This window comes from Platichthys flesus, chromosome 1, assembly GCF_949316205.1.
Source record: "Platichthys flesus chromosome 1, fPlaFle2.1, whole genome shotgun sequence".
Lineage (NCBI taxonomy): Eukaryota > Metazoa > Chordata > Actinopteri > Pleuronectiformes > Pleuronectidae > Platichthys > Platichthys flesus.
The window spans coordinates 16,180,382-16,207,044 of NC_084945.1; the positions used below are offsets into that span (position 1 = coordinate 16,180,382).

The window sequence follows — 26,663 nt, forward strand, 5'->3', positions numbered from 1 at the left end:
GAGTGCTGAGGTAATGCACATTAATGACAGTTTGATGGCAGACGTCAGGAGCATATGGTGATCTGCTATGGCCATTACCCACTCTGTACCAAACCACTTCACCCACATGGAGGAGGACAAGAAAACCAAATCAATCATTTTCAAGACGTTGTGGTTCATGTAAAAACTAATTTACAATAATCCTTTCGTAAATCCATTTGATTTTATCAAGTAGTAGCGTCAGAACGACACAGTTGTTGTTGCAGTCTTCGCCGTTTCCCAAAGATCTGCAGTGTCAACGGCAGCAGTGCATCATCATACTCCTCTGAAGTCTACAATCACACTCTGGGCAGCTCACACTGACCCTGAGACTGACTGCCAGCCTGGTCTGTGTGCGAGGCGCGAGCAGTGGCGTGCCCCCCCCCCCCCCTCCCCCCCACCATGACCCTGGCGTGTAGTCTCGTGGAGAGCTTCGGTCCAGCAGCGGGATGGAGCATCTCTTCCCTCCACCTGCCCTCTCCCGTCTCTCTATTCTCCTAGGAGGGTGGAGGCTGGGGGACGGGGGGGGACGGGGGGGTTGGTTTTGATGGAAAGGTGGTGGGTGAGGGAGGGATGGGGGGGTGGTGGTGGCTGTGTTGGGGGGGGACTCTGCTTCCCCTGGGGCTGCCTGCTGGAGCGAGGTGACCCAGCTTGTCGTTCGGTGACCTGTGAGAGGGACATTATGAAGTGTGAGTGGCTGTCACCCTAACCGCCTGTGACAGCACGGCTCCCGGCACAGCTGTGCCAGCCTGCCCCAGCCAGAGGACCCAGGGCCCACGGAGAAGTGGGGGGACGTGGGGAGGCGGTAGAGTGAGGCCGCTTTGGAGACGGCGAGGGGCTGGGGTACGGAGTCTGTGGTGGGCCAGGCCGGGTGGGAGTGGAGGGAGAAACGAGGTGAGGGTGTTTCAGGGCCTTTGCTCTCGCTGTAGAGACTTCTCCATTGATTCTGTTGCTTGAGGGACGACCCCGTGGCTCCTCAATGTCAAAGCTACAGGCTGACACAGAGATATGATGGTTGAGGTGTAAGGAACCAGTTGTAGTCTTTACGCCAGAAGGGTAACATTAGGTCCCCTAGATCTAGAGTCAAATATAACTTTCTAACATGTCTCTCATTGTCGTCACTTTTTCCTTTCTACGTCTGGACTCTCTTATCACAGAGAGTATCTCAATCTTTTCTTTCAGCCGAGGACCCCCTACAAGATAGAGAATGTTCTGGGTTCTACCTTGTGAAATAACAACCCAATAGAAATGTCTTAGAAAGGTATTAGACATGCATTAAAATGATTTTCACCATGCCGACACAGAACACCCATATGATGTCATAATAATTTGAATGACTGAACCCAGAAAATGTTTCATGGACCTCTTGCCAGTGTGCAACGGATCCCCAGGAAAATCACTGGGTTTGGCCGAGACTTCAGAATCTTCTAAATCATTTATTCACAGAAATATTTTGGTCCTGGAGTCAGCATAGAAAGCAAATGACACCAGAAAACAGGGCTGTCATCAGTGTACGTCACTCACCTGCACACACATCTTCCTAACGCTGCGTTATTCAGAACCTCAGCAGGATTTTGCTCTTTTTAGTCCTAATCTCACAGATTAAGGCTCAAGTGAAAGGGTTGGAGACCTTTGACATGAATGGGCTGTTGTTTGTCACCTCTTTAAACTCATTAGTTTGCAAAGTGACTCATGGGGAAGGGAGTGCTATAGTGTCTTAGTCCAGTTTATGCTCATTAAGCTTCACTCTCTCTCCACTCTTCAGTTTCTTTTTTCCTCCTCCTTTGATAGTTAGCCGCCAACTTTACCACGTCTTCTTTCACATTCAAGTCTTTTCATCACTTGACCCTTGACCTGTGCCTGTTGGACGTGGAGTGAAGTGGCAGAGGGATCAGCTCCTGTGATTGAAAAAAAGTGGAACCTCAATTCCAGCATATAGTCGAGCCAGGTTTCAAGAAATTGTTGAATAACACGAGAGGCGCATATATCAGTTTTTTTTTTTTTAAATGTATCAGTGCAACTTTAAAAGTATTCTCTGGAGGACACCTGATACAAAGTGAAAGTTTGAAATATTTTCAAAAACTAATTATTTTAACTCAATGTGGTTCACTAATCATTAGTGCAAAAACCTTTCTTGTCAAATCAGCTTCACTCCAACCACAAATAGACACCTTATCTAAGTAAACGAGAACATACAATCAGAGGGAGCTGTAATTTCCTCATTTCATTTCAGTGAGTGTCCGTCAGTCAACATTAACTGTGGGGAATCAACACTACACTAACTTTAAAATACAAGGTTATTATGTATTTTATGTATTAAGAATATTTCCCAATTATGAACGTCGCCATTAAGCACATTTAGAGTTGAATAGTCTTTGGTTTGGTCCATGTCCCTTCTGCTTCGAGGGGGACGTGAGATTTATGACCTATTCTGCAGCCTGCCACCGATGGAGATTTCATTCATCTTTACATACAAATAACTAAGAAGTGGTTCAGATGTTTCTGCTTGTATTTGTTGTATGGACGTTCACCTGCTTTTTCTTACAAAAGTGGAGTAAAGCAGGCCAGTGGCTTTTCGGGTATGACACGAGGTTTTTTATGTCAGGTATGTTAGACAAATTGATTACAAGACTATTTGTAACCTCAGAGGAGCAGTGTCTCTGTGTCTTTGTGTAAAGTAGTCGCACAGCCCGGTGTCGATGTCTGACAGTGTACATGGCAGCGTATCGTCCTGGAGGAGCGCTCACTGTGATATCCTGGAGCAGGTCTCCAATTCCCCTTTACACTGTTCATTGCAGAAAGTGTTATTTACACATGGGTTAGCAAACCAAGAAAAACAGCCTCACTCCTCTTGAGGCGTCTCATCAAACAAGCTCAAGTCTTTTACTTTACTCTGGGGCTTTCTTTTTTTATTAATTGGAAATACCAAACTAATTGTTATTTACCTGTGTGTGCACTTTTAAGTACAGTCATGACTTTAAAGTGCCTACATTTTGTTTATTCATTCAACAAACTCAGAGGATAAGATATGTGAACAATTTTTGGATTACAAAAATGTTTTTGTGAAAACTTTTTGAAATTCCCCAAAATGATAAAGTTATAAATGATATCCCATGGGATGGGAAAGAGTTAGAAACGGTTTTCTTTAATTTGTAAGAGCTTAACAATAGAATCGTCATTTCTCGCCAATTTAAAAATGGCAATATTTGCATCAGTGCTTTCATGATCCAAAAATTGTGACCAACATTAAAGGGATATGTGAGTAGTAACAAATAAATTCATAAATGTTTAAAATTACCTCAGCAGGGATAAATATGTATAGCGTACATATTTTGCTGTTGGTAAGTCCTCAGGGATTTACTTTCTATAACCACATTTATTTGTAAGACATTAGCTGTAGTAGGGTTGTGCACAGGTTGTGCACAGGCAATGTAAAAGATAACCACAGAAAAACTAAGCGGTCCCAGAGACAGTACCTGATGATGATGTAAAAATCAGAACTGGTTTCTCTCCATTTCCTGGATCTTTCTTTTCTCACCTTCATGCCCTCTCTCTTCCCTCTAAATTCATAACTCGCCTCTCCGGGTGGGTTTGCCTCCCTCCTCTGTGTCTGAACCTTGACAAATCCCTCTCTCTCTCTGTCTGTCCCTCTGTCACGGCTGACCTGCGTCCTCCTCTCTGCAGGGCCTCTCCTGGTAGCGCCCAGCTGGCGCACTGCGACTCGGCTGGGCAGAGGCAGGAGGCAGTGCCAGCTTTACTGGTGCAGAAAGGGGCACACCAGGCAGACAGGCCCAGTGTCAGCAGCGGCAGCATGCTATCCCCCTGGCTGCCACATTCGCACACATGCCTGCGTATATTTATATATATGTGTATTGCTGCCTGCACACACACACCAGCATCAGCGGACCAATGCCAAATAGGTTTAACCCGACTGGGACCTAGTTAACTGGGACAAAACATTTGTTTATACACACTGGACGAGACACGTGGAGTCCCACTCACATTCTCATGGCAGGAGATGTAGAGGCATAGCGCTAGTCACATGCCGTCATTGGTTTCTGTTTGCAGACTCCTAAGTGATGAGGTTGCCTTTTGATGCAGCCCCAAGCCTGTTGTCCCCTGAAGGGGTCTGGGCTGCACGGAGCATGTAATAGAGCACATATTGAACCACATGCATGTTATTGGCCTGTATCAGTCCTCAGGGCCGACGCCTGGAAGCTCCTTGTAATTAAGAAGATGGAGACGGGGCCCTCCTGCCCCTAGTTCCCCCCTTGTGTCCTCAGCCCAGGGGGTTTCTGTCCTCTCTCTGTCTACCACTTCAACTTGACCTTCTTCAAACAGCAACTTTATTAACCCATGTAAAACCCTGCTGCCCTGACATCAGACCTATATAGTGATTAGGATGAGGGCGAGGATTGTGTACATTGCACCTGTAATTTTAAAACCGCAGGTGGCTTGAATTTTAAATGTCAAGAAACATACAAACGGATGCAACAATAATGTAAAATAGGTGATATGAATTTCACAAGCATCCACAGCGTGAGTCATTCTAATAATGGACATTCATATGGGAATTGGTCCTCTCGGCATAGATGAAGAAACCTCATTTACATACTGTTTGATAATTGGAGTCATGAGTATTCAGCCAAACTTCCTTATTTGTGTTTGTATCTCTCTCTCTCTCTCTCTCTCTTTGTGTGTGTGTGTGTGTGTGTGTGTGTGTGTGTTTGTGTTTGTGTTTTGACCTCTTTGCACAGGAAGAACCCCAATTGTGCTCCAGCCGAGCTCAGTGAAGCAGAGCCTATATGCTCACTGGCATTTCCCACACTCAAACGTGTGCACGTAAACACACATGAATATCATGTATCCAGCTGGGGTCCCATGCGACAAACACACACACACACACACTCATGTACAGACCGACATAGACATCAGCTTAGATACGGAAAATAATGGTCGGGGTCTCACCCCCCCCAATGCTCGCATCCCTCTGCAGCAGAAAGCCTCTCAGCCACATCTCCACCACTGTCTGCCCAAATCCTAACTCTCAGGGGTCGGCCCACCCTCTGCCATCCCCGGGATGTGAGGCTCACTTCCGTCTTAAAAGTTGTGTACACCACTACCTTTGATAATCAAGACAGAACCTAATTGAGCTCACCCACGCAGAAGATGCTCTCGCCTTTTCGCCCACACACACACACACACACACACACTTTTGAGGAGATGGCTCTCTATACTGTTTCAGCTCATCCAACTGTGAGATTCTCCTTTCCCCCTTTCCAGTCCTGCCATCATCTCACTAATGGTGTTTCTATCTCTTCTCCATAGGAGGTAAATGAAGCTTTTAAGCAGGGCGGAGGGAAGGGGGGGGAACTGCTGAAAAGATTAATTGACTTTGTGCGGAGCTTCACTTATCCTCCACTGGCACCTTTGACTCGCGAGTGTATTTGTGTTTGGATTACATGATTGTATCGCCATTATTTTGGCAATTTGTTGAGAGTTCAAAACTGTGAGAGGAAATATCAAACTGCGTCCCATCAGCCATTGCATCCACAGCGACCGCTCGGCACCGTGATGCAGTAAGAACGAAGCTAGTTTGATTCTAGGTAAAAATATTTTGTGGCTGTTAATTATTAAGGTGGACTCGTAAAGGAGGTTTGAAGCAACTTTACCGTTTCACACACATCTGAAGTTGACGGCTGGCACACACACACACACACACACACACACACACACACACACACACACGCACACACATGGATGGACAATCAGTTCAAACACAGGTATACATGAACCAGGCTGAAGTAACTTTCCTGACTTTGACTCCGAGCCCCTCGCGTCGGGAGACATGATTCAAATGTGTGAATGTACAAATAGTTCACCCCCCCCTCACCACCCAACCACTCACCCCCTTCACCCCCGCCCCCCACCCCCGCTGTAAACTCCACCACCCACAGCTGCACACACTTCTCCTGTCACGGTGATAATCTCTGTGTCAGGAGCCGTCTGTTAGAGATTTGTCCGTCTGATTCGGTGAACGTCCGAGTGGCAGGTCTGGCTGCAGTGCCACAGGGTGTCCGAGGGTCTATGTGTGTGTGTGTGTGTGTGTGTGTGTGTGTGTGTGTGTGTGTGTGTGTGTGCACGTACACCCAGTGCCATAGGTGGTGGGATCTCCGTCCTTGTCAAGAGTGTGCATGTCGCTTGTCTTCAGAGCCTCTGCTGTATGAGGGAAGAGGAATCTTTGGAGGACAAACAGATACAGCTTCACAATACACACTGTTGTAAGTTTAATTTAACATCCATTATATTAGGTGCTTTTGTTTGCTTGCATCCGTCCTCATCTTTACAACAATGTGATGAGACACACCTCAGTGATCTGTGTCATCCACAATCAATGTGAGATGAGAAGAGCTTCTATGAAATCCCTCAGTGGGAAACACCTCTCCTCTAGATGGATGTGCTTCCTGCACAATCAACTTTTAAAAAAGCGTTTGGTTTTAAAATCTCAAATGAAATAGCTGCTATCTATAGGAACACATTCTTCTCACCTGTAATAGCCAAATAGATTAAATAACCTTTCCATTCATCGTCTTGTTCAAATGTACAAGTTATGCTGTTGTTTTCTACCTCCTGCATACAGTACAATGTGATGTGAACCATTTTTGACATATCAATTCTTGTAGGAGTTCTCCCAACTTTATATTTGCTTGTATCCTGTTTATCATCCTTATAGCAGTCAGATGATATTTAAGTATTTTTTGATCAATAAGAAAGGATAGGGCAGTGAATATACAAAAAATAATACAAAAAAGTAAAGGGAGTTACAAAAATAAAAGAATAAAATCAAGTGAGTGTGTCCATACATTTACACACAGCACATGAATGCTGCACGTTTACATATTTACACGTCCAAGAAGAAGATTTCAAGCAGATCTTGTATTTACCTGCATTAAATCACTGCTAAATGCAATAAATATTAGTGTCTTTTCATTTTCTCTCTACAGGAAGTTCAGAGGTCAAATCAACACCCCCAGGTAAGTACTCGGTGTTTTTCCCGAGGGCACTTAGGTAGTTAAGTGTCACACGCAGCTTTGGTATCTGGTTGCAGCATGTCCAGGTTTCCTACTGAAGGGACATTCAGAAGGAAAACCTGAAAACAAAGCTGATTGGATTGTGTGCCAATGCAAATTGGCATGATTTGTTGAAGCTATAAAAGATTTTACCTTGAAGAAACAAGTTGTAATCAGAAGAAAGAAGAAAATCCAAGTTTTAAATACTAAATATCAAAGTTCTCCCTTTTATGAAAGATAATCTAAATTCTGACGAAGCTGTAATTGTTGGGTTGAGTTATTGTTTCTGGAAGCTCTTCTCCCCTCTTTCTTTTGCCTTTCATGTGTCCCCTCCTGACATGTTCTCCTTCCTCGATCTGTTGTTTGCTCTCCTCTTGTCACTCCACTGCAATCATCTTCGCAGGGGGGCTTGTCATCTGTATCTACTCATATCCTACAATCCCTTTTGCTCAGAGCACTACTGCACTTAAATGTCAGGCCTGATGAGCCGGCCACACCCACCTGACACATCAGCTCAGCACCTGCTAAAAGCTTTTATGGAAGAGAGTGTGAGCGCGCTGGTTGATATAAATTAAAGAGTTTTTTTTTCCCTCCCTCTTCTTCTTTTTTTTTGCCAGAGATTATGAATCTAAAGGGAGAACTTCTGCAAAGAAAATGGAAAGAGAAAAGCCTGTGATTGGTTGCCATCTAGTGGCTCTCACCAGTGCCTGCTGCCACAGGATCAAGGACGGAGAGAAAGGTTCGATACAGTAACTCTCCTCCCACCAAATAAACCTGTATGACAATAAACATTTCCCAAAAATAATAATACAAAAGAACTTGGTATTGACTACAAAATATTATATTTCTAATATTATATGTATTCGATACATTAAACAGTACAGAATCGGACTTGTAGCATTTTTGGGGTAGCTGTGGCTCAGGAGGTAGAGCGAGTCGTCCACTTTCCACCACTCCCAGTCTGCCCGAAGTGTCCTTGGGCAAGAAGCTGAACCCCAAATCGCCCCTGACAGCACTGTGTGGGTGATGTGTGATGGACAAAGTGCTGAACACGGATGCACGGTGTGAATGTGTGTGCGATGGGCGTACGGCAAAACTGAAAAGAGCTTTGGATGATCATCAGGGCTAGAAAACTCATGTTGCTTCTCATGATATATTTTTAAAGCATACACTACAGTTGATTATAATTTTACTGTGTGTTAATGAAAGCCAGCATTATCTTTCTTTTTATTTCTGCCTGTCTTGGAACTATGCTTTCACCATCAACTCAACTCCTTGCAGCATATTATCCCTCGTGGTTTGTTATATGATTTTTATTTTATTTATGAAGAAACAAAATTTTAAACCATACACGAATAAACAAAGAGGGAGTGACACTAAATCATAAAATAAAACTGCTGCCCGGAATTTAAAGATGTTTATGAGGACATGTCTTTCTAGAATTATAAATTAAAAAAAAACACGAGGGATAAAAACCATTCTCAACAAAAAGCTCCATGTTCATTGGTCATATTAACTCTTGTCGTACTTATTATAATTATGTATATCATTAGTAGATTCATAGTGACAACACAGATGCTGTAAGTCCCACATCTCAGCTCTGCTTTATCACTTGCTGCTTATTCAACCATCAAACTGTTCCATCTTGTAGCTCAGTTGTTGTTTTATGGTTTCAGAAATATTAAGCAAAAATCATGCGATTGTGTAATTGCTTTGCTTATCTCAGTGATGGCTTACATTTAAATATTAAGAATATATACAAATGAATACAGCAGCACTGCAACATAAGCGATAAGAATTTAAAAAGAATTCACAGTTTGACTTATTCAAACCCAGATTATATGAGAAACGCTGGACTTCACATAGAAGGAACCTGCTGATAGTGTCCGACTATCAGAGTCATGAGTGTTCAGCCAAACATCCTGATTTGTGTTTGTACGTCTCTTCCACACACACACACACACACACGCACACACACATATACAAGCACACGTGTGTAAGTAATGACATACATGATTAAAAACACTTCATTTCACTGCTTTTCTGTCCTTTTCCTTTATTTGTAAAACTTTGGCATTCCAGCCAATTATTTATTTGGTTGGCCGGGGTATAGACAGTATGTACACTCTGAGCAATGGATGCACATCACAGTATTACGCTGCATGTACCATTAGTATATCTGCAAACACAATATGTACAGTGTCAGTGTTTGCTGATGCTTGTGCAGAACAGTATATTTACACGATCGCATCCTATTTACCTCTTAAAATAATTCAACAGTACAGTATTTACAGCTTTACCTCGATGACACACTATGTAGAGTTTTATCTGCATATACTCATAGTTGCATCAGCCCCAGCTCCCCCTCGCACAGTCGAGCAGCGCAACACAACACACACAGTTTGTCTATCAGGAAATAATATATGTACAGGAAATGCCGCTACAGTGCTTATTGGTTACACACAATATATTTAGTTTTGTCTCTGAGCGCTAAGTATGCTTATTAAACTGTGGTGGGGGGGCAGGATCTAGATTCCTACAAGTAAACTGTACAACACTGCTACTGGACCAACACACAGGTGCGTTAACTCACGTCTGCAAACCCGCGCCGCTCAGTCTTACCTCGTGTTTGTGATTGTACAGCTCATTAGTTACAATCGGGGGGCAGCAGCAACAGACAGCTCGTACAAACCTCTGACACAAACGTTTTGGCTTTCAGACACTAACAGCACACAGGAGCCAACTGCTGAGCCCACACACACACACAACCACACACACACACAGAATGATGAACTATCTGACTGAAATAATACAAAGTAGCACAGGCTGAAGAGAAACGAGTCTGCTCCCAGGATTTAAGACTACTCTGAAGCCAAATGACGTCTCGAATATGTTATGAAAACGCACAACAAACTAAGTGTTGTCACCACAATACGTGACTGTTCCTCCTGGACTGGGAAGTGCAGCGGTGACACATTAAACATCATATTTTTTTTTACAAGAGGCAACGGCTGCATTTCTGGAAGATACAGTGAAATTATTACGCTTATTATGAACAGTAAGACTTCAATGGTATTGTTACAACTCCCTTTGGTAGAATACTAACGCCTGTAACATGCATAACTGCAGATTTAAGAAGACCGATAGGACAAAAAAACCTTGAGAGTCATGATGCTGGAAGATGGCGTTAACGTGTATCTGTCCATGACCTCCGGCTGACGTACATGTATGTGCTGAACATGGAAACTTATTTGGCATGTTGTCGTGTAGCATAGTAAAGTGTTGATCTCTGATTGTGGTGGACATTATTCAAGCTGGATCAAGGCAGGTAACAGTGCAAACGTTTATATATTGAACTAGAGCGTAATTTTATTCTGACATGTATGAATAAAATATAAGTAAATATGGACAGAAATCCTTGGTAATTTTATACGATGATCAGACTATGGAAATGTCTGGAGGGCAAGGTCATTATTATATATATATATTTGTTATGTTCTCTATGCAGGTGCAGGTGATGGATCTTAGATCACAGAGCACCATATTTAGAATTTTAAGATTTAAAATTGATCTTAATGTCAAGGCTAGTAAATTGGGTTTAGTTCCTAATGTTTATTTAAAAACCTGCCACCAAGTCTCTGGTAGATCTCACATGAGTTGAATATCCTGGTTTCTCTGATCAGCTACATTCAGGTTATCGGCCCGCAAGCCTGTCGTCACAAGGTTTGTGCTTTTCAAAATAAGAGTGGATCTTCTCTCATGTTCAGGGCCTACAGTTCATGTCTTTGGAGTTACTCCTTGTCTTTAGGGTCTGAACTAACTTCCGGACTCCCCAGTTTCCTCATCACCCTCCTCTGGGCCAGGCTGGAGGCCTCAACGGGCTCCAGGACGGGGGTGGGAGTGCAGCGCTTCAGAGCAGAGTAGGTGGCCGACAGCGCCCCCTGGTGGAACATAATAAACGGACGTTAGATCACACTGACGAAATGACTGCGTTGTGGTCCAGCATACAAGCAACCAATAACTAGCAAACAGCTCCACCTAATGGACGTTTACACAAACATATTTCAGTGTATTACATTGCAGTACATTTTACTAATGCTAACATAAACCATGCAAGTATATATTTTTGTGATATAGAAAATAGTTGCAGAATACAAACTTTGAAAGATTAATAAATTTAAGCAATTGAGGGTTTGTATTCAAACACTGAAACACTTAAGTATCAATGGTATATTTAAAAATAAATTCAAAGCTCAATCTCTGCTAACAAGGTTTCAATATTTTTGAATATATTAAAAAAGTTTTTAATTTTCAGGGAACACTCATCTTTCTGCTACACTATTCCTTTTTTAAAACGAATGTGATGTTAGTAGACTTTTGGAGGTTTAAAGAGTAGGTTTGTGTTTTAATTTAATTGATGTGCTATATTTCATTGACAAATATTTAGATTTACACTGATATTGTTTTAATACAGATATAATATGCTCATCCTAATGGTAATCTACACACGAACAAACACACACACACACACACAGACACACACACACACACACACACACACATACACACACGCACACACACACACACAAGGACAAATGGTCTGACCTTGACGGTGACTGCATCTTGTCTGGTGAGAGCTCTGTCAGAGAGCTGCTCTCTCTCTACAACCCAGGGGTGACGGAGAACCTGAGAATCAGCACATTGATGATGATTTCATGATGTTTTATTTCAACAGCTCATCAAATAGTAGCAAGCCTGACCTATAACCTAACAGGTCCCACCATAAGTCATAATACATGTAGTACCTGGGGAGCAGTCAGGCGCTGGTGAGGATCCACATGGAGCATCTTAATCACAATGTCCTATCACACACACACAGTATGGACACACACACAGCTGGAGTTAGTATAGACGGTAATTGTATTATTTGATCAGCAACAGGACCATTTTATATCTTTACATTTCCCCCAAAAAATGTTCAACTCTCACCTTGGCAGCATCTGACACCAGGTCCCAGTTCCCTCCTGTGATGGTGACTTTCCCGCAGCCGATTTGAGCCAGAATCTCCTCTGCTGTGTCCTCGGGGCTGCTGGCAAACGGGCTGAACCTGACCAATGTGAAGATAAAAATTACAGAGTGCAACAGAAAAGTTTGGTGAATAAGAACAACAGATAATAAGTCAGATGTATAGAGGACTTTCTAAAATGTGCAACCTTGGACATAATAAATCCAGAGATGATAAAACCAACTGTACGGAAGATAAGTAGAAATAACCCCCAAAGCACGGTTGATTGAAAACATATGTGTTCTACAGTAGGAGGCGGAGCTTCAAACTCTAAACTGACCCAGCTATCATGGTGTAGAGCAGGATCCCCATACTCCAGATGTCACAGGCTGCATCATAGCCCTGTTTCTTCAGAACCTGCACACACATGAACATTTCAGGGTGAGATCAGTTTTAAATGTATTTTTGAATGGCTGTTTTATAGATGTAGATACTTGTTGTGATTGAGACGACTGATGCACCTCAGGAGCCATGAACGTAGCCGTGTAACACGGCGTCATCAACAAGCCGTTTTCAGCTCGGAGCTGTTTGGCAAATCCCAGATCACAAATCCTGATGCACTCTGGACGTCCGGTGTCGTCGGAGTAGCGGATGTTACTGGGCTTCAGGTCTCGATGCACCACCTAGAAAAGGGAGAGACATACACAGACAAAAGCATATGAACGTCAGATGACTTTCACAGAGCAACACAGAGCTTTTACTGCCACTGAATCTTCTAAATCAAGCAGGGACGTTAGTTATTTTGCGAGTCAGTATAACAACATCATGAAGTCCTGTGCTTAGAGTTCCAACGAATATCATTTTTCCCTCTTGTTCCATCATGTCTCCGTCTCACCCCCAGTGAGTGTAAATATTCCACAGTCTTGGCCAGCGTGCAGACGATGTCTGCTGCATCTCTCTCTGTGAAACTTGGCAGCGTCAGAACTCTGTCCAGCAGCTCTTTGCCTCTCAGCAAATCCTGGACCAGGAAAACACTCTGACCATCATCAAACACCTACAGGGAGAAATGTAGCTTATTAAAATGCTGAAGGAAAATTATGATATCCTCTATTTAATGATGTGGTAAACAAAGATCTACAGTTTCTCACTGGATTTAACAGTTACACAGCATTATGCAGTTGTGGATGCGGCTGTGTTACACTTACATCCTTCAGGGTGATAATATTTGGATGCTGTCCATATCTCAACAGAATCTCAATCTCCTCTGATGGATCTTTCCTCGCTCTTTCAATTATCTGGAAACAAACAGGACACATTGTGAAAAACAGAATAATCTAAAGGTCAGGATGAATTTAGCAGATTGTTTCAGAGGCTTTGTTTAATAATCAAACTTCCTCCTGTAATGGTTCACTCATCCAGGATATAGAGATTTAATTAATGTATTTATTAATTGAACTGTTTTATTGTGTTGTTTTCGTGGATGTTTGTCAGTGCCTTTTTGTTTTTATTGCCATGGTCCACAATAAAAAGCTCTACCTTTTATTGCAGCACTGCATTCACTCCCTGTTTAACCCAGAGCTGACCTGAACTGAAAAGTGAAGAGAACATCTGCACACTTTGTCTGAAGTTTAGTGTCCAGTACCTTCACTGAATACTCCACAGCAGTAACTCTGTGCAGACACCTTCTGCTGACGGAGGTCGCGGTCTGTCCGACTTCTTCCTTCAGCTCGTACACCTCACTGAACGCTACGTCACCTCGGAGGTGCTGCGGGGAAAAGAAGTCCACACAGAGAACAGTGAGTTGTTAGGTGTGTGAGTAACTGCTTTGTTTAGTCAGGAGCTGACGTTCGGCCATGACGGTAAGCGTTAAAAATGTGAGCATCATGAAACATTAAGTCCCTTAATTATACAGACTGTTTATGTGTCAGAGAGTTTAATTCAGTGATTTACTCAATGACTTTATTAAATGTGTGTGTCAGTATTGAATAAGGTGTGGTCAGGACATCTGCTGTTTTCTTAAAGACACAGCTACCTGTGCGATGGGGTCCATGTTGTTGACCTCCTGACGAGAAGTCGCCACTGGAGCAACACTGGCCTCCTGATTCGGATTCGTTGCCACAAAGCTGAAACCACGAAAGAGTTGGTGTGTGTTTGCACTGGGAGCAATGCCCGGAGAATCTGGATATGCACACACAAAAAGATGCAAATATTAACACAATAGTTTTCTCTGATTTTTGTTTATGTGTGTGTGTGTGTGTGTGTGTGTGTGTGTGTGTGTGTGTGTGTGTGTGTGTGTTGGTTACCAGTTGGTGTTCTGGAGGTGAACTCTGGGTCAAAATGAAAAGTGTCCTCAGGTCGCCCGACCGTTGGTTTGAAAGGAGGCCTCAGTTCCCTCTTGAACAACTTCTACAGAAAACAACAACAACAACAGATGGAGCAACTTTACCAGACAACAAAATGTAAAAGTATCGTGAAAAGAGTCACCAACACAACTTCAAGCATTAAGTGGTTGTTTATAATTTCACTGGATTATACGACTTGTGTTCCACAACCGATACACAGCCAGATCTTAAACCTAATGAGAAGTTAAGAGAATAGAAATAAACTTTAATCTAAACAGAAGTGAATAAAATAAGGAGTGTGGATATAAGCTTGACCAGTAGATAATATTTGGTGTGTTTGGGTGATGATTTCAAAGACAAAGATGAAAAAGTTGTTTTATAGTGTAATGTGATGCCGAATAAAAGCTTTGCTCTGCCCATCATGAACAAGACGAGAATTCAGATGATATTGTTTTTCTTTGAGTAAGTGTATTACTTAGTATGGCCTGCAGATGTCACTTTTGCAATGTTAGTTGCTAACACATTAAAGTAATGCAGCAAAAAACAGCAACCTTGGGGGAAGGATTGCTGAAGCTTTATTCATGGTGGGTCTATGACCACGACCGCTCACTGATATTTACTATTTGAGTTGCAATGGATATCCTCTGTGCTGCTCAGCTGCTGAGACGATCCCGGTTCTGTCTCTTTCATCAGATTTATGAAAGAAATTCCTCAAAATTAAAAGAAAAAGTTTTGAGAACAAGTCAAAGAAGATTCCGATAAACACTGAGAGGATGCCGACGCAGAGAGGGCTCACTGGGCCTGATGCTGCGCTGTGATTTAATTAGCATAGTGTGGAGGAGAGGGTAAGCCTCTTACTGATGGCTTGTCACATCAAGCCAGCGACACCATCTGTAAATAGGAAAATGTTGTGTTTGGCAGGAGGCGAGTAGGTAGTAAAAGTAATGGTGAGGACTAATGTGCGAGCCGGTGGCGAGGGCAGAGATTAGTGAGCACGTGAAGCAGATAATGGTGGAGAGCGCATCACTTCTCACAACAGTGGATAAACAGGAATCACAGAGCCTCCGAACATCTCTGACAAAAAAAGGATTCAACATTTTGACCACAGGGTCTCTAAGTTATATTTTGCTCAGTGTAGAACCTACATGTATCTACACTATAGATAAATCTGCAGGGAGTATGGCTACTATACATTTTGTGGCAGAGAAGATGTTTATTCTTCACACAGGGGAAAGCTGGTATTCTCACGCACACTCTGCAGCACATACTGTCCAAAATGATGTTATTAAAAGCCTGAAATCATCCCGTATAGAGTAGTTACATAAGTGCACTGCTCTTCACTAATGACATTTTGCTGAGTTGCTCGTGTCAGGGGGGGGATGCAGCGTAAGGCCTCTGCAGCATGAATGTTGCTGACATGTAACACAGCGCCTAAAGGAAGAGCTTTAAAATTCACCATGAACAAATGGAGTCCCTCAGCATGATTCTGTGATGTTTGACAGGCTTCTTAAATAGAAGCTCATAGCTGGAAGAATGTTCCTTTTTAAGCAGCGCACGTCGGTTGGATGTCAAGGTTAAATGACGCTATCAAAGGGCGATGATTGGAGCCGGAGCATTTGCACATTAACACATTTTCCGTGTGAGAAAGGTTATTAAAGATAAGAGGATCAGTTACACTCAAGTAGGGTAAGACAACCACAAAGGGACGTTTGGGATTTTTACACTAAACTTAAACTTTGAGGATGGAGAAGGATTCCGATGATATGAGACATCCACTACAGCATCGAGAGAGAAGTCATTTTTCTGTATTGTGTATACAGCTTGTGTATATAATGACATTTGTATTCTACAAGTTAACGGCATACTTTAAAAAAGTGTCACTGAAAACACACAGGGCTACGTACGGCTTATAAATGAAGTTGAACGAAGAATATCCGTACACGTTGTACTTACAATCCAGTCTATTGACGCAAAGAAGCGATGTCTTTTTATTTCTTCCACTCCATCTGGTCCCGCACCTATCAGTCCCACAGACAGAGGCAGATGGAGAGAATGGTGTCATTGTTCATGGTACATCTGTTTGGCCAAAGCACCCGGCTCATTATAAACTGATTCGACACACAGGGAGAAGGAAAACAGTTTCTATCATTTCTAACGGACCACAGTAAGGATTCGGCTGCTTGGACACGAATGGTGTCATTTCACAGAGCTGTCGTGTAGATGTGGCCGCTGAATGCACTTACTGTAAGTTGCTTTGGATAAAAGCCTCAGCTAAGTGATATGTAATGTAATGTAATGCTGTGAAACACAAACCAGCTTTTCTATTGTTTAAGGGACGTCATCATAACTATTAAGAGAAACGGATTTGTTGCACTACACCAGGATGGAGGCTTGTAGCTTTTTGTCCCCAGGATGTTTCATATTAACCGACCTGTTTGTCTAAATAATACACTACCTAGTCGATTAGCAGGGTTCCTCTTGAAGAGCGCTCTTAATAAACTCTGCACCTCAGGACTGAGGAACTGAGGCATTCCGAGCTTCGCCCTGAGAAGACAAAACAAGACACATGTTAATGTACTCGCAGTATGAACACCCAATAGTGTGAAAAAAAATATACGACATAGAAAAGAAGCCGCAGCGGGAAAGAGGAAGTTATCAAAATATACAAGCTAAATGCAATAACTTCCTGTTCTTGCTGTGTATAAGGAAAAAACACCATTACCTCCTCAGACACAGAGAACAAGACACTTATGAAACAAAACACATAAAAAATATATGTTAAATTTTGTTAAACAATTTAAAACTCAACAATTGAAAAAACTTGTATCCAGACACTTTATTAGGAGTTTGTGATGAATTAAAGGCTTTAAGAAAAACAATAATCAATGCAAACAGTTTGTTGAGTCTTACTTCAGAATAAAGGCCATTGTTTCCTTTCGATCTTTTCCCTGGAATGGTAACGATCCTGTCAACATCTCAAACTGGAACACAGACGATAACAGAGCATCAGAACACGTCAGCTGGAAAGTGTGTCACACCTTTATACTTAATGCAAGGCTCATTCATTGCAACATTAGGGAACTGTTAGAGCTTTGATATTTTATTTCAAACCAGTGAATGAGTTTTTTGGATGAAGTATTTCAATACAGCGACATTTACAGCACACAGTTAATTCCTGATAGTCTTTCCTGACTCTTCCATCAGTCTAACAGCAAGCCTCAATGATAAAAGCTAAAAGGGTTATTCTGAGGGATTAGAAATCTGTTTCTCCCCCTTGCTTTAATAAATGGCGTTATGCCATGGTTTCATGTTTATAAATCAGAAAAATTTGCTCATTCAAGTTCACACTTTTCTTAAGTTTCTTAAGATCTGGGATATTTGCAGAGAGAGGTGTCAGTCAAGAATGGAATATATTACTTGTGTTTCATTCCACTGTTTACTGCTTATCACTGAATGGTACTGCTCTCTGCCTGATCTGACAGGACTCTGGGTTTCTCTGGTCCTCTCTTTGGACCTTCCTCGTCTTTATCACATGGACTGACCCTCAACCAAGTTCTGGACTTTTCAGACAATTTGAACTGATCATCTTTTGTATTTCTTGAGATCTGGCAGCTTGTTTATTGTTTGTTTTGTTCTCCTTATTATTTTACTTTGTCTTTATAAATTAATTGTAAAAAAAAGATGATCATACATTCCTAATCATTTTTAATCAGTGACCTTTATGAACCTTAGTGTCAAAACTAAACAACACTATATCAATCACCTGTATGTCTATTCACCATATGTAAGACAAATATAGTAGAGTTAATAGTAGATCATGTATTACGAAATAATAATATTTCGAAATACATGTTTTTTTCAACAAACTGTGCATCAGTCTTCACATAAAACAGAGACTTGACAACTAGGAAAATGCTAAATATTACATCACTAGCTAGAGATACATAAATAAAGTATATCAAACTCCACAAAATATGAATCAAATATATAGAGTAAAAAAATGCATAACTTGTCCTGGTATAGATTAATGGAGTTCACAAACAGCCTGATGCCTTTTTTGAGTGGTAACAAATCTGTCAGCACGACTGCAGTAGTTTTCACTTATACTTCTTCCTTCTTCAGTTTTCAAACCCCTGTGCAGTTCAGCAGCACAATTGAGACGTGTTTTTATATTTTGGTTTGTTTTTTGAATTTTCTTAATTCCAAATACTTGCCAAGCAGAATCAAGCAGATTCATGATACTGAAAGTAATGAGGCCATTCTGCCACACATGATAGTACATTTATTGCCGGAAGAAAGTAAAAATTAAAAAAGAAATCCTTGTCTCATGTGTTTATTATTATATCATGTGTTGTGTTTTTAATAATAGGCATAAATATACACTACAGCACCCAAAACATGAAACTTGTCTAGCTTGGTTCACTGTGTACGATTTAGGTGAAAGGGATCTATTGGCAGAAATTGAATATACAATAATCCTAGTGATGTTTTGTTAAGTATGTTACATCTAAATTGTAAGAATTGTTGTTGTTTATGCTAAAATGGAACCTCCCGACTGGACAGGCCTAACACCTTTTTATTACAACTGAATCTACCACGGGATCTCTCTCATGTTTGGACTGAACCTTTAAGATAAGAAGTCAATATTTAAATTCTTACCATTAGCACCCCAAATGACCACCAGTCAGCACTCTGCGTGTGTCCCCTCCTGTTTACAACCTCTGGAGCCATGTACTCTATTGTTCCACAGAAGGAATAAGCTCTTTTATCATGGTCGATGGCTTCCTTACTTAATCCAAAGTCTGAGAGACGGGGAGAAGACAGAACTATGTCGTGAAAACACACATAAAGACACAAAAACAGAAGATAATATAGCGGTAGTCTGCGATTGGATGAACTGACCCGTTATCTTGATATTTCCTTCTTCATCCAGCAGAATACTGTTGGGTGAAATTAATGTGAAAATCCGGTTTTTATATAATTTTGTAAAATAAATGGATCGACATTCGGGAGCCTGACGTACTTCTCAGGTTTGAGGTCCCTGTAGATGATGCCCAGACTGTGTAGATGGTCCAAGGCCAGGGCCAACTCTGCAAGGTAGAACTTCACATCCTCTTCTGTAAACATGACCTGGAACAGGCAGAGATGTGGAGGAGAATTGGTACATGATGATGAAACACAAAATATAAAAAAATGTTTCAATGGTAGGAGTAAGTGTCACATATGATATAATTGGGTTAATTCTGGACAGCTACAGTTCAATGGAAAACAATTGCATGTCACTTGTTGGGTTGTGTGTTTACTGACAGGCTAATGCATCAGTATCAAAGGGATAGAGGTGACGGTCAAAACAAAACAGCATTGACAAGGAGAGTGATGGCAGGTATAGCCACTCCTATTGATTCTGCATCAATGTTACATTTAATATATATGACAGAGCTTGAAAACGAAAGGCTTTGAAGTGTTTTTTTCTCTGTGGAGACGGTGAAAGGGAGAAGGAGCCAAATCAGTCCCACACCTACCTCCTTCGACAGACGGGTGAAAAGGTCTCCTCCTCGCAGGAAGTCCAGGATCAAATAGAGCTTCCCTTCTGTTTGGAAGGCTGACAAACACCATACACACACACACAAACACACACACAGACACACAATTAGCATCACAACAATTTAAATTTGTCATTTTCATCCAATCCATGGATCTCTGCTCTGGATATGATCTGTCTGGTTTCCACAGATACCTGATGTGAATGTGAAGGAAAAAGGTGGCTTGATAACATTTGTAATGTTTGATCAGTCAACACCTTTTTCTCAGAATTCCAACTCTCTTGTGGAAAAGTTTTACATTCAGAATTATTCATTCATCAAAACACCACAAGAAATCAATTTAAGCTGCTTTATGCTTGGTTTAAATGTGTACGCGTCCTGAGGTGTTGATACTGTGAAACTCAACACTGTTTTACATTCAAATCACCTAACTGGTTGCAACACAAATCGAGAGGGCAATGCCAAATGAGTTTCAATTGTCCTCCTTATTTGAAACAGTTTTTGGTTCAGATCCACTCAGAATTCCAAAAGAAATAAGACATAGTTCATTCAAATGCAAAGCTCCCTCTGATTGGAATAATCTTCCTCTTCTTGTTTTTCCTTTGCCTCTGGTCATCTCCTTTTTTTTTAATCTCAAGACAAACAGTCTGAGCTTTTAATTTACTTTAAGTCTAGTCTAGTAGCTGTGGATGTAATGCTGTTGTCTGTCTGATTGAATGTGTTTTAAAGGGGAGTATTCTTTAAATAAATTCTGTCCAATTCTTTCACATTGACTGTCACGTTCTTTTTCTGGGTTGGACCATAAGGGGACACATTATTTTAGAGAGAGCGATGGTGAAATCAGCATCAGTCAGTCAGACTTACCGTAGTGCAGTTTCACTATAAATGGATGGTTCACCTCTGCCAGAATATCTCTCTCCATTTTAGACCGCACACGATCCCGGACTAGACAGGACACAGTGGGCAAAGTGCAATCTGATTAATGCCGTTACATTCAGTTGCTTTCGTCTAAATGCGGATCAAATGTGACCGGCCTCTAATACCGTGTGTACGTTATATTTAGGATGAAACTGCATTTAGGTAATTGAAAACGTGGAAATGGGATTGGATACATCCCAGCGTTTCCAGGGTCTACTCCGCAGTGGAAACTACCGTCACAGTGTTACTGCAGCATCTGTCTCCTTGACAGGTGGAGACCATAACTATTTAAATTCTGGGGGCCGCAGGTTAAGAGGATTAAGGCTTCCACAAAGACACCAAATCAGCACATGGCATCTCAGCCGGATTTTACAGCACCTCCTTGTTTACAATAATCCCATTCATCGCAAACCAGTTTGTCTGAATCAAAAGTACAAATTGTACAAGTTCACGCAGGACACAGAGTCCTGTGCCCAGCTGTCATAAGCTGTCAGCCACAGACTGGTTTATGGCTGCTCGTCAGTCCCTCACCAATCGCAGCCCGTCCTCTTAACAAAGCGGACCATTTAAATAGCTCCTTTTTACTTGTGTTTCCTTTTTTATCTTCGCTGCATGGCTAATCCCCGGAGCGTCCAAAGAATAGAGCCAAGTTGAACTGTTTTCCCATTTGTGCAATAAACGGTTAAACCATGACAAACTTTTCCTGAATGAACATGTTGTACCAAAAATCCTCCTGAATGTAGGTCACTGTGAGAATAACATAACTCTGAACAAATGACCACTGACCACAAGAACACGGCTGTTATTGCAGTGTGACACATTTCAGCCATGATTCAGTAATTCACTAAATGTTTTTGGATGCTACAAATATATAAATACAACTGCTATTTAAATAAATACAAGTGCCTTTCATTAACCGGGCATAGGAAGCAAAAACTTCACAAACAAAACATTTTGCATTTCCTATATATTAATAATTTGTCTCTCAGCATGTCAGAGTGTTTGTAGCTTTGCGTGTTTGTGTTTACCTTTCAGCGTGGCTTTCTTCAGGACCTTCATGGCATACAGCTGTCCTCTGTCCACCCCTCGGATCTTTCTCACCAGAAACACCTGAGAAATCATCACCGTCACTGACATCATCAAGTTTTTGACTCAGAAGATTTTGAAACAGTTCATATTTCTAAAAGGCTGTTATAACATTTAACAACCAGCATGAGTTGAAAATGTGTGTTTTGTATATGAGCGCATTTATGTGATTAAAGTGTTGTTAATAGAAGAAACCATAAGGTTATAGTCACATCTTAACAGAGAATCCAAATGTGTTAATACTAGTGCAATATCAATAATCATGTATCACTTCATATGCAATGTATATACAATATATGTATGGGTGTATATATATATATATATATATTTGTGTTTTTGTCTCAATATAATATTTAGCCATATCGCCCAGCCTAGTTATAATAAACCTCATAGGGAAGCCTGCATGCAGCAGTGAGCCTTGGGCCTGGTGTGTTAATGTCAGGCCCACGGTGTCAGCACTGATCTCGTGACCCTCAGTCAGATCCCCAGCCTGCCTGGCAGTGTGATGAGATGTGGTTTGATGTATGTAGGTCTCAGTCGACAGCCTGTATACCGTACCTTTCCATAGGAGCCCTGCCCCAGCACTTTGAGGAGCTGGAACTGAGAAGGGTCTGCTTTCTCAGAGCCCTCCTTGACATGGTGGCTGATGTCGATCTCCTTCAGTATGCTGTCATCCTATAGAGAACACACAATGGAGGATGTATTCCAATTTATTACGACAAAAGGGCCACAACAACAATTGAAATAAGACTTGGTCAAGGTGATGGAGGAAATTGAGGGAAATGTCCATCCAAACAGATTCTACTGTCAATCAAAGAGTAATGCTGATTAAACAAAGACGATAATAAAGTAGCCTGTTCTGTCACATGCACGCACACAGAGCTGGGTATTCAAGAGCCTTAATGTTCTTGCTGGGTAGGTGTGGGCTGAGGTCAGCGGCGGCAAAGTGAACGCTTAATGTTATCAGTCCGTTCAGTTTGCTCAGTGAGGTGAATGATCAGCTGCCGACCTGAGGCACCTCTCAGACCGCTCAGTGGGACGATCTACTGGACCTGTGTGAAGCTGGCTGCGTCTCCTCAATGATAAGAGCTTCACACCCACTTTCAATCCAGTATCCAATGCTTACTGGGAGTCAGTAATCAGTGACAGACAGTCGTTCAAATGACATTTAGTTCTAACAGCTTCCATGAGCTTCAGCTGCAGGATTATGAGATTTTTGTGGTTCCTCCTCCCTTGAGGTCCCCCCCCCATATGTGAACGTTCACATGTGCAGTTTGGCATTGGGCTGAAATAGAAAACGATTGCAGTGCATTGGGGTTAATGCATTTGTCCTACGTGATAAATCTGATTTAATTTCTTTGACAAGCTGCACGTGGGAACATAGTCACTTCTCCTGTGAGCAGTGAATCAGTGTTTCCTATTGTTTTTCAAGTTCCGTAGACACATTGTGACTTTAATAAGCAGGTGAATACCTCTGTCAGAAACCTCTTCTGATCATGGAATGAGATCTACTCCTCCTTTGTGAGTGTCAGTTTTCGTTTGTTTTCAACAAAGCAATGTATTGGACTAAAATCCTACCTTAAATACTTATTTCATTTGCAAGAACAAACTCTGCCAGTAGGGGAGATATGAATAGTTTAAAAGAAGTTTCTGTATAAATCAGTTTTAATTTCTCAAAAGAAATAACAAAAAAAAAAGGTTGTAGAATCCCTGACGGATTTTCCTCAGCTCATGCTCATCGAGGCGACTAAGCTGAAGGAATACCTATATGATGACATGTTACTGCAGATCCACACCCTAGATTGCAACATCTGGGATGCCAAAGAATTATCTGTTAACATTTTTAAACTTGGCTTCAACTCACTACACTTTTAATTTGAGGCTTGTTTCAGGTCATAGTGATTCAATTATTTAAATAAGGTAACATTTATTATTGAAAAGTGTTCAAATGAAAGGGCCACTTTCTAAAAACTGAGAATGTCAGGTTGGGTTTGAACTTTCCAACACACTGTGTGGCTGTCAAAAGTGTGGCTGTGATCATGGTAAATATTCTGGCGCAGGAGGAAGAGTGGGTCGTCCACTAACCAGAAGACCAGACGTCCAATCCCAGTCTCCCCTGTAAGGTGGCATTGGGTAAGATACAGGACCTGCTGTGCCAGCAGTGTGTGAGGAACCTGTGATAGAGACAATGCTGCAAATAGATGTACTTCCTGTTGGGCCGTTAGCTGGCTGCACCAACAAGGGCTCCGAGCCAGTTTCAGCAAACATTTACCCTGTTACCATCTGGCAGAAGGTCCAGGAGCAGGACTGCACGCTCCACCAGGCTTCAGAACAGTTTCTACCAGCAGGCCATCATGATCCCAGACCTGCAGTCAACTCATGACTTACAACCCTCTGCACAGCTGTTTTCCTGCCTGTTTGCACTTTATTTGGAAATATGTGCAACAACTGATGCACACACGGTGCAATAACTATCCACACACACTCTATACAGTTAAATGTGTTAGCTCATTTGTACCAAATGTCCCACTTCACATTTAAATGTATATCGTTTTAGTTTTGTATTTGACTTTTTTTTAATAGCAGGTGCTTTTATTTTAATTTAACTATTGCACTGCTGAGCTGACTGGTTTCTTCTTGTCCAACACCTCTCATTGTACTGTTGACCCAGTGTTCAATTGCATATGACAAATAAAACTAAAAACTACTGTGTGACTGGCAAAACTGAGCTGTAAAGGGCCTGACGTGGACATCAAGATGAGAGAAGCTCTTTGCAGACAGTTCACATCTATCGTAGCAGGAAATACCACAGAGGTATTTTTGAGTAACGTTACAGATGTTTATTTGTGAACACCACAACTCTGCGAGATGTCATGAAACCTTACAGGTGTGCAGATGTACTGAGTATTTAATGAACAGAGCATATCATGAAATAACAACTACTGCAGACTCCTGGGTGTGATGGCCGGGGGGGGGATCCCATCAGGTTGGAGTTACTATTCAATGTAGCTCTTTGAATCGAGCATTGCAGTGTATGATAGTGTGCTCAGCAGCATTGGTACGTGGCCTGAGGTGTGAGTTTCAGCCCCCAGAGAGCGGAGTAGACATCTGCTTTAAAAGATTAATCACCACTTCATTCCTTAAACATGGCAGCAGGAGTGAAATCCATCAGCCAGAAAGAAACAGGTTCAAGGCCTCGACTCCAGCTCCGTCCACATCTGCTGATGCTGATATGAAGCTGACCCCGAGCTCTGAGAAAAGAGAGCATCCATGCACGGAGCATCAAAACATCTCCTCACAGATGGAGACGGACAGCCGAGCAAACAAACAGGTAAACAAACGCAAGCAGGCAGACATTTGCTGGTGAGGAGAACAAGCACTCCCTCGCTCACACAAACACACACACACACACACACACACACACACACACACATACACAGGTAGGTGGCCCGTCAAGCTGAATCATCATCAGCAGCACTTGGCCACAACAACAAAGGAGAGAGGAGGGGAGTTTCTTTTCTATTTATATCCCAGACGTACAGGTGGGCGTGCTGCAGACTGCACATCTCTCCTCACTGGTTTGACTGGGCTATAAATAGACCCCCACTGCTGCCGTGCACTGAATAAATCTGCCTGTATCCACTCATAAGTCAACGTGCCCGCCTCGCCGCTTGTTAGTGTTTCTGTCTGACTGCATTTCCTTAACACCCCCCCCCCCTCCTGTCTCTGTATGAAAACACGGTGTCTCTCTGCCTCCTCTGTTTTCTGTTGTGGTGACGGACACGCAGAGCAACAGCTGTAATGACGCTGCAGTGACTCCACAAGCCAAACAACGCGCACCCACTCCCATGTGCGCACCGTGTCCCCTCTCACCCTTTCATCCATCACACATCCATCACACAATGAGCCCGGTGCTCTTTTTTCCAATACTTCATAGCTACATTCTCATGCATGGTGCAGCCGTGCATGTGACCCGGCGTGCGCCCGTCTCTGAGGTTTGCCCCCGCGCGCACGCACTCACCTCCAGCTGACAGAAGCCGGTGTTGTTCTTGCTCCTCGCCGCCTTGTTCTTCAGGTAGATGGAGAACCATCTCCGCACTGTGAATTTTCGCGTGCTGGTATCCATGGCAACGGGCAGGACTTTGTTTTTTTCTGTGCATCTATCCCATAATGATGACCATGTCCCTGCGGCAGGGATGGAAGGAGCTGTAGGTTTGTTTTTGTTTTTTATCAGAGATGCAGAAAGAAGGAGCTCTGGCTGTTCCTCTATCTATTTGTCCCGCAGCTCCTCGATTGGCGCATCCTCAATGCAGTCGTCGCTTTTCGGCTCTCCCATCACTCCCGCTGCGTCTCCAGCTCCGCCAGCTCCTGCGTCTGTGTGAGCCGCAGTCCGGGTTGCACCAGAGCCGTTAATCCACTCAGACAGACGGGTGGTGGGATGAGGAGGGCCGGGGCAGGTGCACGCTGCAGGGTTTGTGTGGGGATTGCCTGGTGTTTTGCAGCAGGCGCGCGCCTCGTGAGTCTGCTGCAGGGAGAGGTGACGAATAAATCTGTTCCGCTGAATCAGGAGTGCGCCTGTGTGTTTGTGTGTGTGTGTGTGTGTGCGCGCGTGCATGAGCACCCTCTTCACATCCCTGCCCCGCTGTGTGTTTGTGTGTGTGTGTGTGTCCCCTGTTGCCTC

At 42.4% G+C, this 26,663-nt stretch overlaps 2 protein-coding genes across 2 annotated transcripts in view; one reads left to right on the plus strand and one right to left on the minus strand.

Annotated features, from left to right (window-relative positions):
* immp1l (inner mitochondrial membrane peptidase subunit 1) overlaps positions 1–7,896 on the plus strand; it is a 56,496-nt gene extending 48,600 nt beyond the window's left edge. Inside the window, exons 6-7 of the mRNA XM_062386885.1 lie at positions 7,023–7,052; positions 7,706–7,896. Of these exons, the coding sequence (XP_062242869.1) occupies positions 7,023–7,052; positions 7,706–7,714 (39 nt within the window). The 3' untranslated portion in view covers positions 7,715–7,896. The remainder of the gene's footprint in view (positions 1–7,022; positions 7,053–7,705) is intronic.
* A 1,228-nt stretch (positions 7,897–9,124) lies between these two features.
* Positions 9,125–26,235, minus strand: rps6ka2 (ribosomal protein S6 kinase, polypeptide 2). Its single transcript, XM_062386886.1, has 22 exons — positions 26,004–26,235; positions 22,541–22,657; positions 21,925–22,006; positions 20,843–20,923; positions 19,958–20,037; positions 19,459–19,565; positions 19,338–19,375; positions 19,095–19,237; positions 17,346–17,416; positions 16,891–16,979; positions 16,389–16,453; positions 14,397–14,499; positions 14,126–14,271; positions 13,736–13,858; positions 13,299–13,388; positions 12,989–13,147; positions 12,615–12,776; positions 12,434–12,510; positions 12,078–12,195; positions 11,894–11,950; positions 11,694–11,774; positions 9,125–11,029 (listed from the first exon to the last, which is right to left on the minus strand). The coding sequence occupies exons 1-22, from the start codon at positions 26,106–26,108 to the stop codon at positions 10,880–10,882; spliced, it is 2,244 nt and encodes a 747-aa protein (XP_062242870.1). The 5' UTR covers positions 26,109–26,235; the 3' UTR covers positions 9,125–10,879.
* Positions 26,236–26,663: the final 428 nt, after the last annotated feature.

Coding starts and splice junctions, on each gene's coding strand:
- rps6ka2 (XM_062386886.1), bottom strand. CDS start 26,108: ATGGATACCAGCACGCGAAAATTCACAGTGCGGAGATGGTTCTCCATC. Junction 14,272..14,396: donor CACCTCCAGAACACCAACTG/GTAACCAACACA, acceptor GTGCATATCCAG/ATTCTCCGGGCATTGCTCCC. Junction 13,859..14,125: donor ACATGGACCCCATCGCACAG/GTAGCTGTGTCT, acceptor TTTTCCCCGCAG/CACCTCCGAGGTGACGTAGC.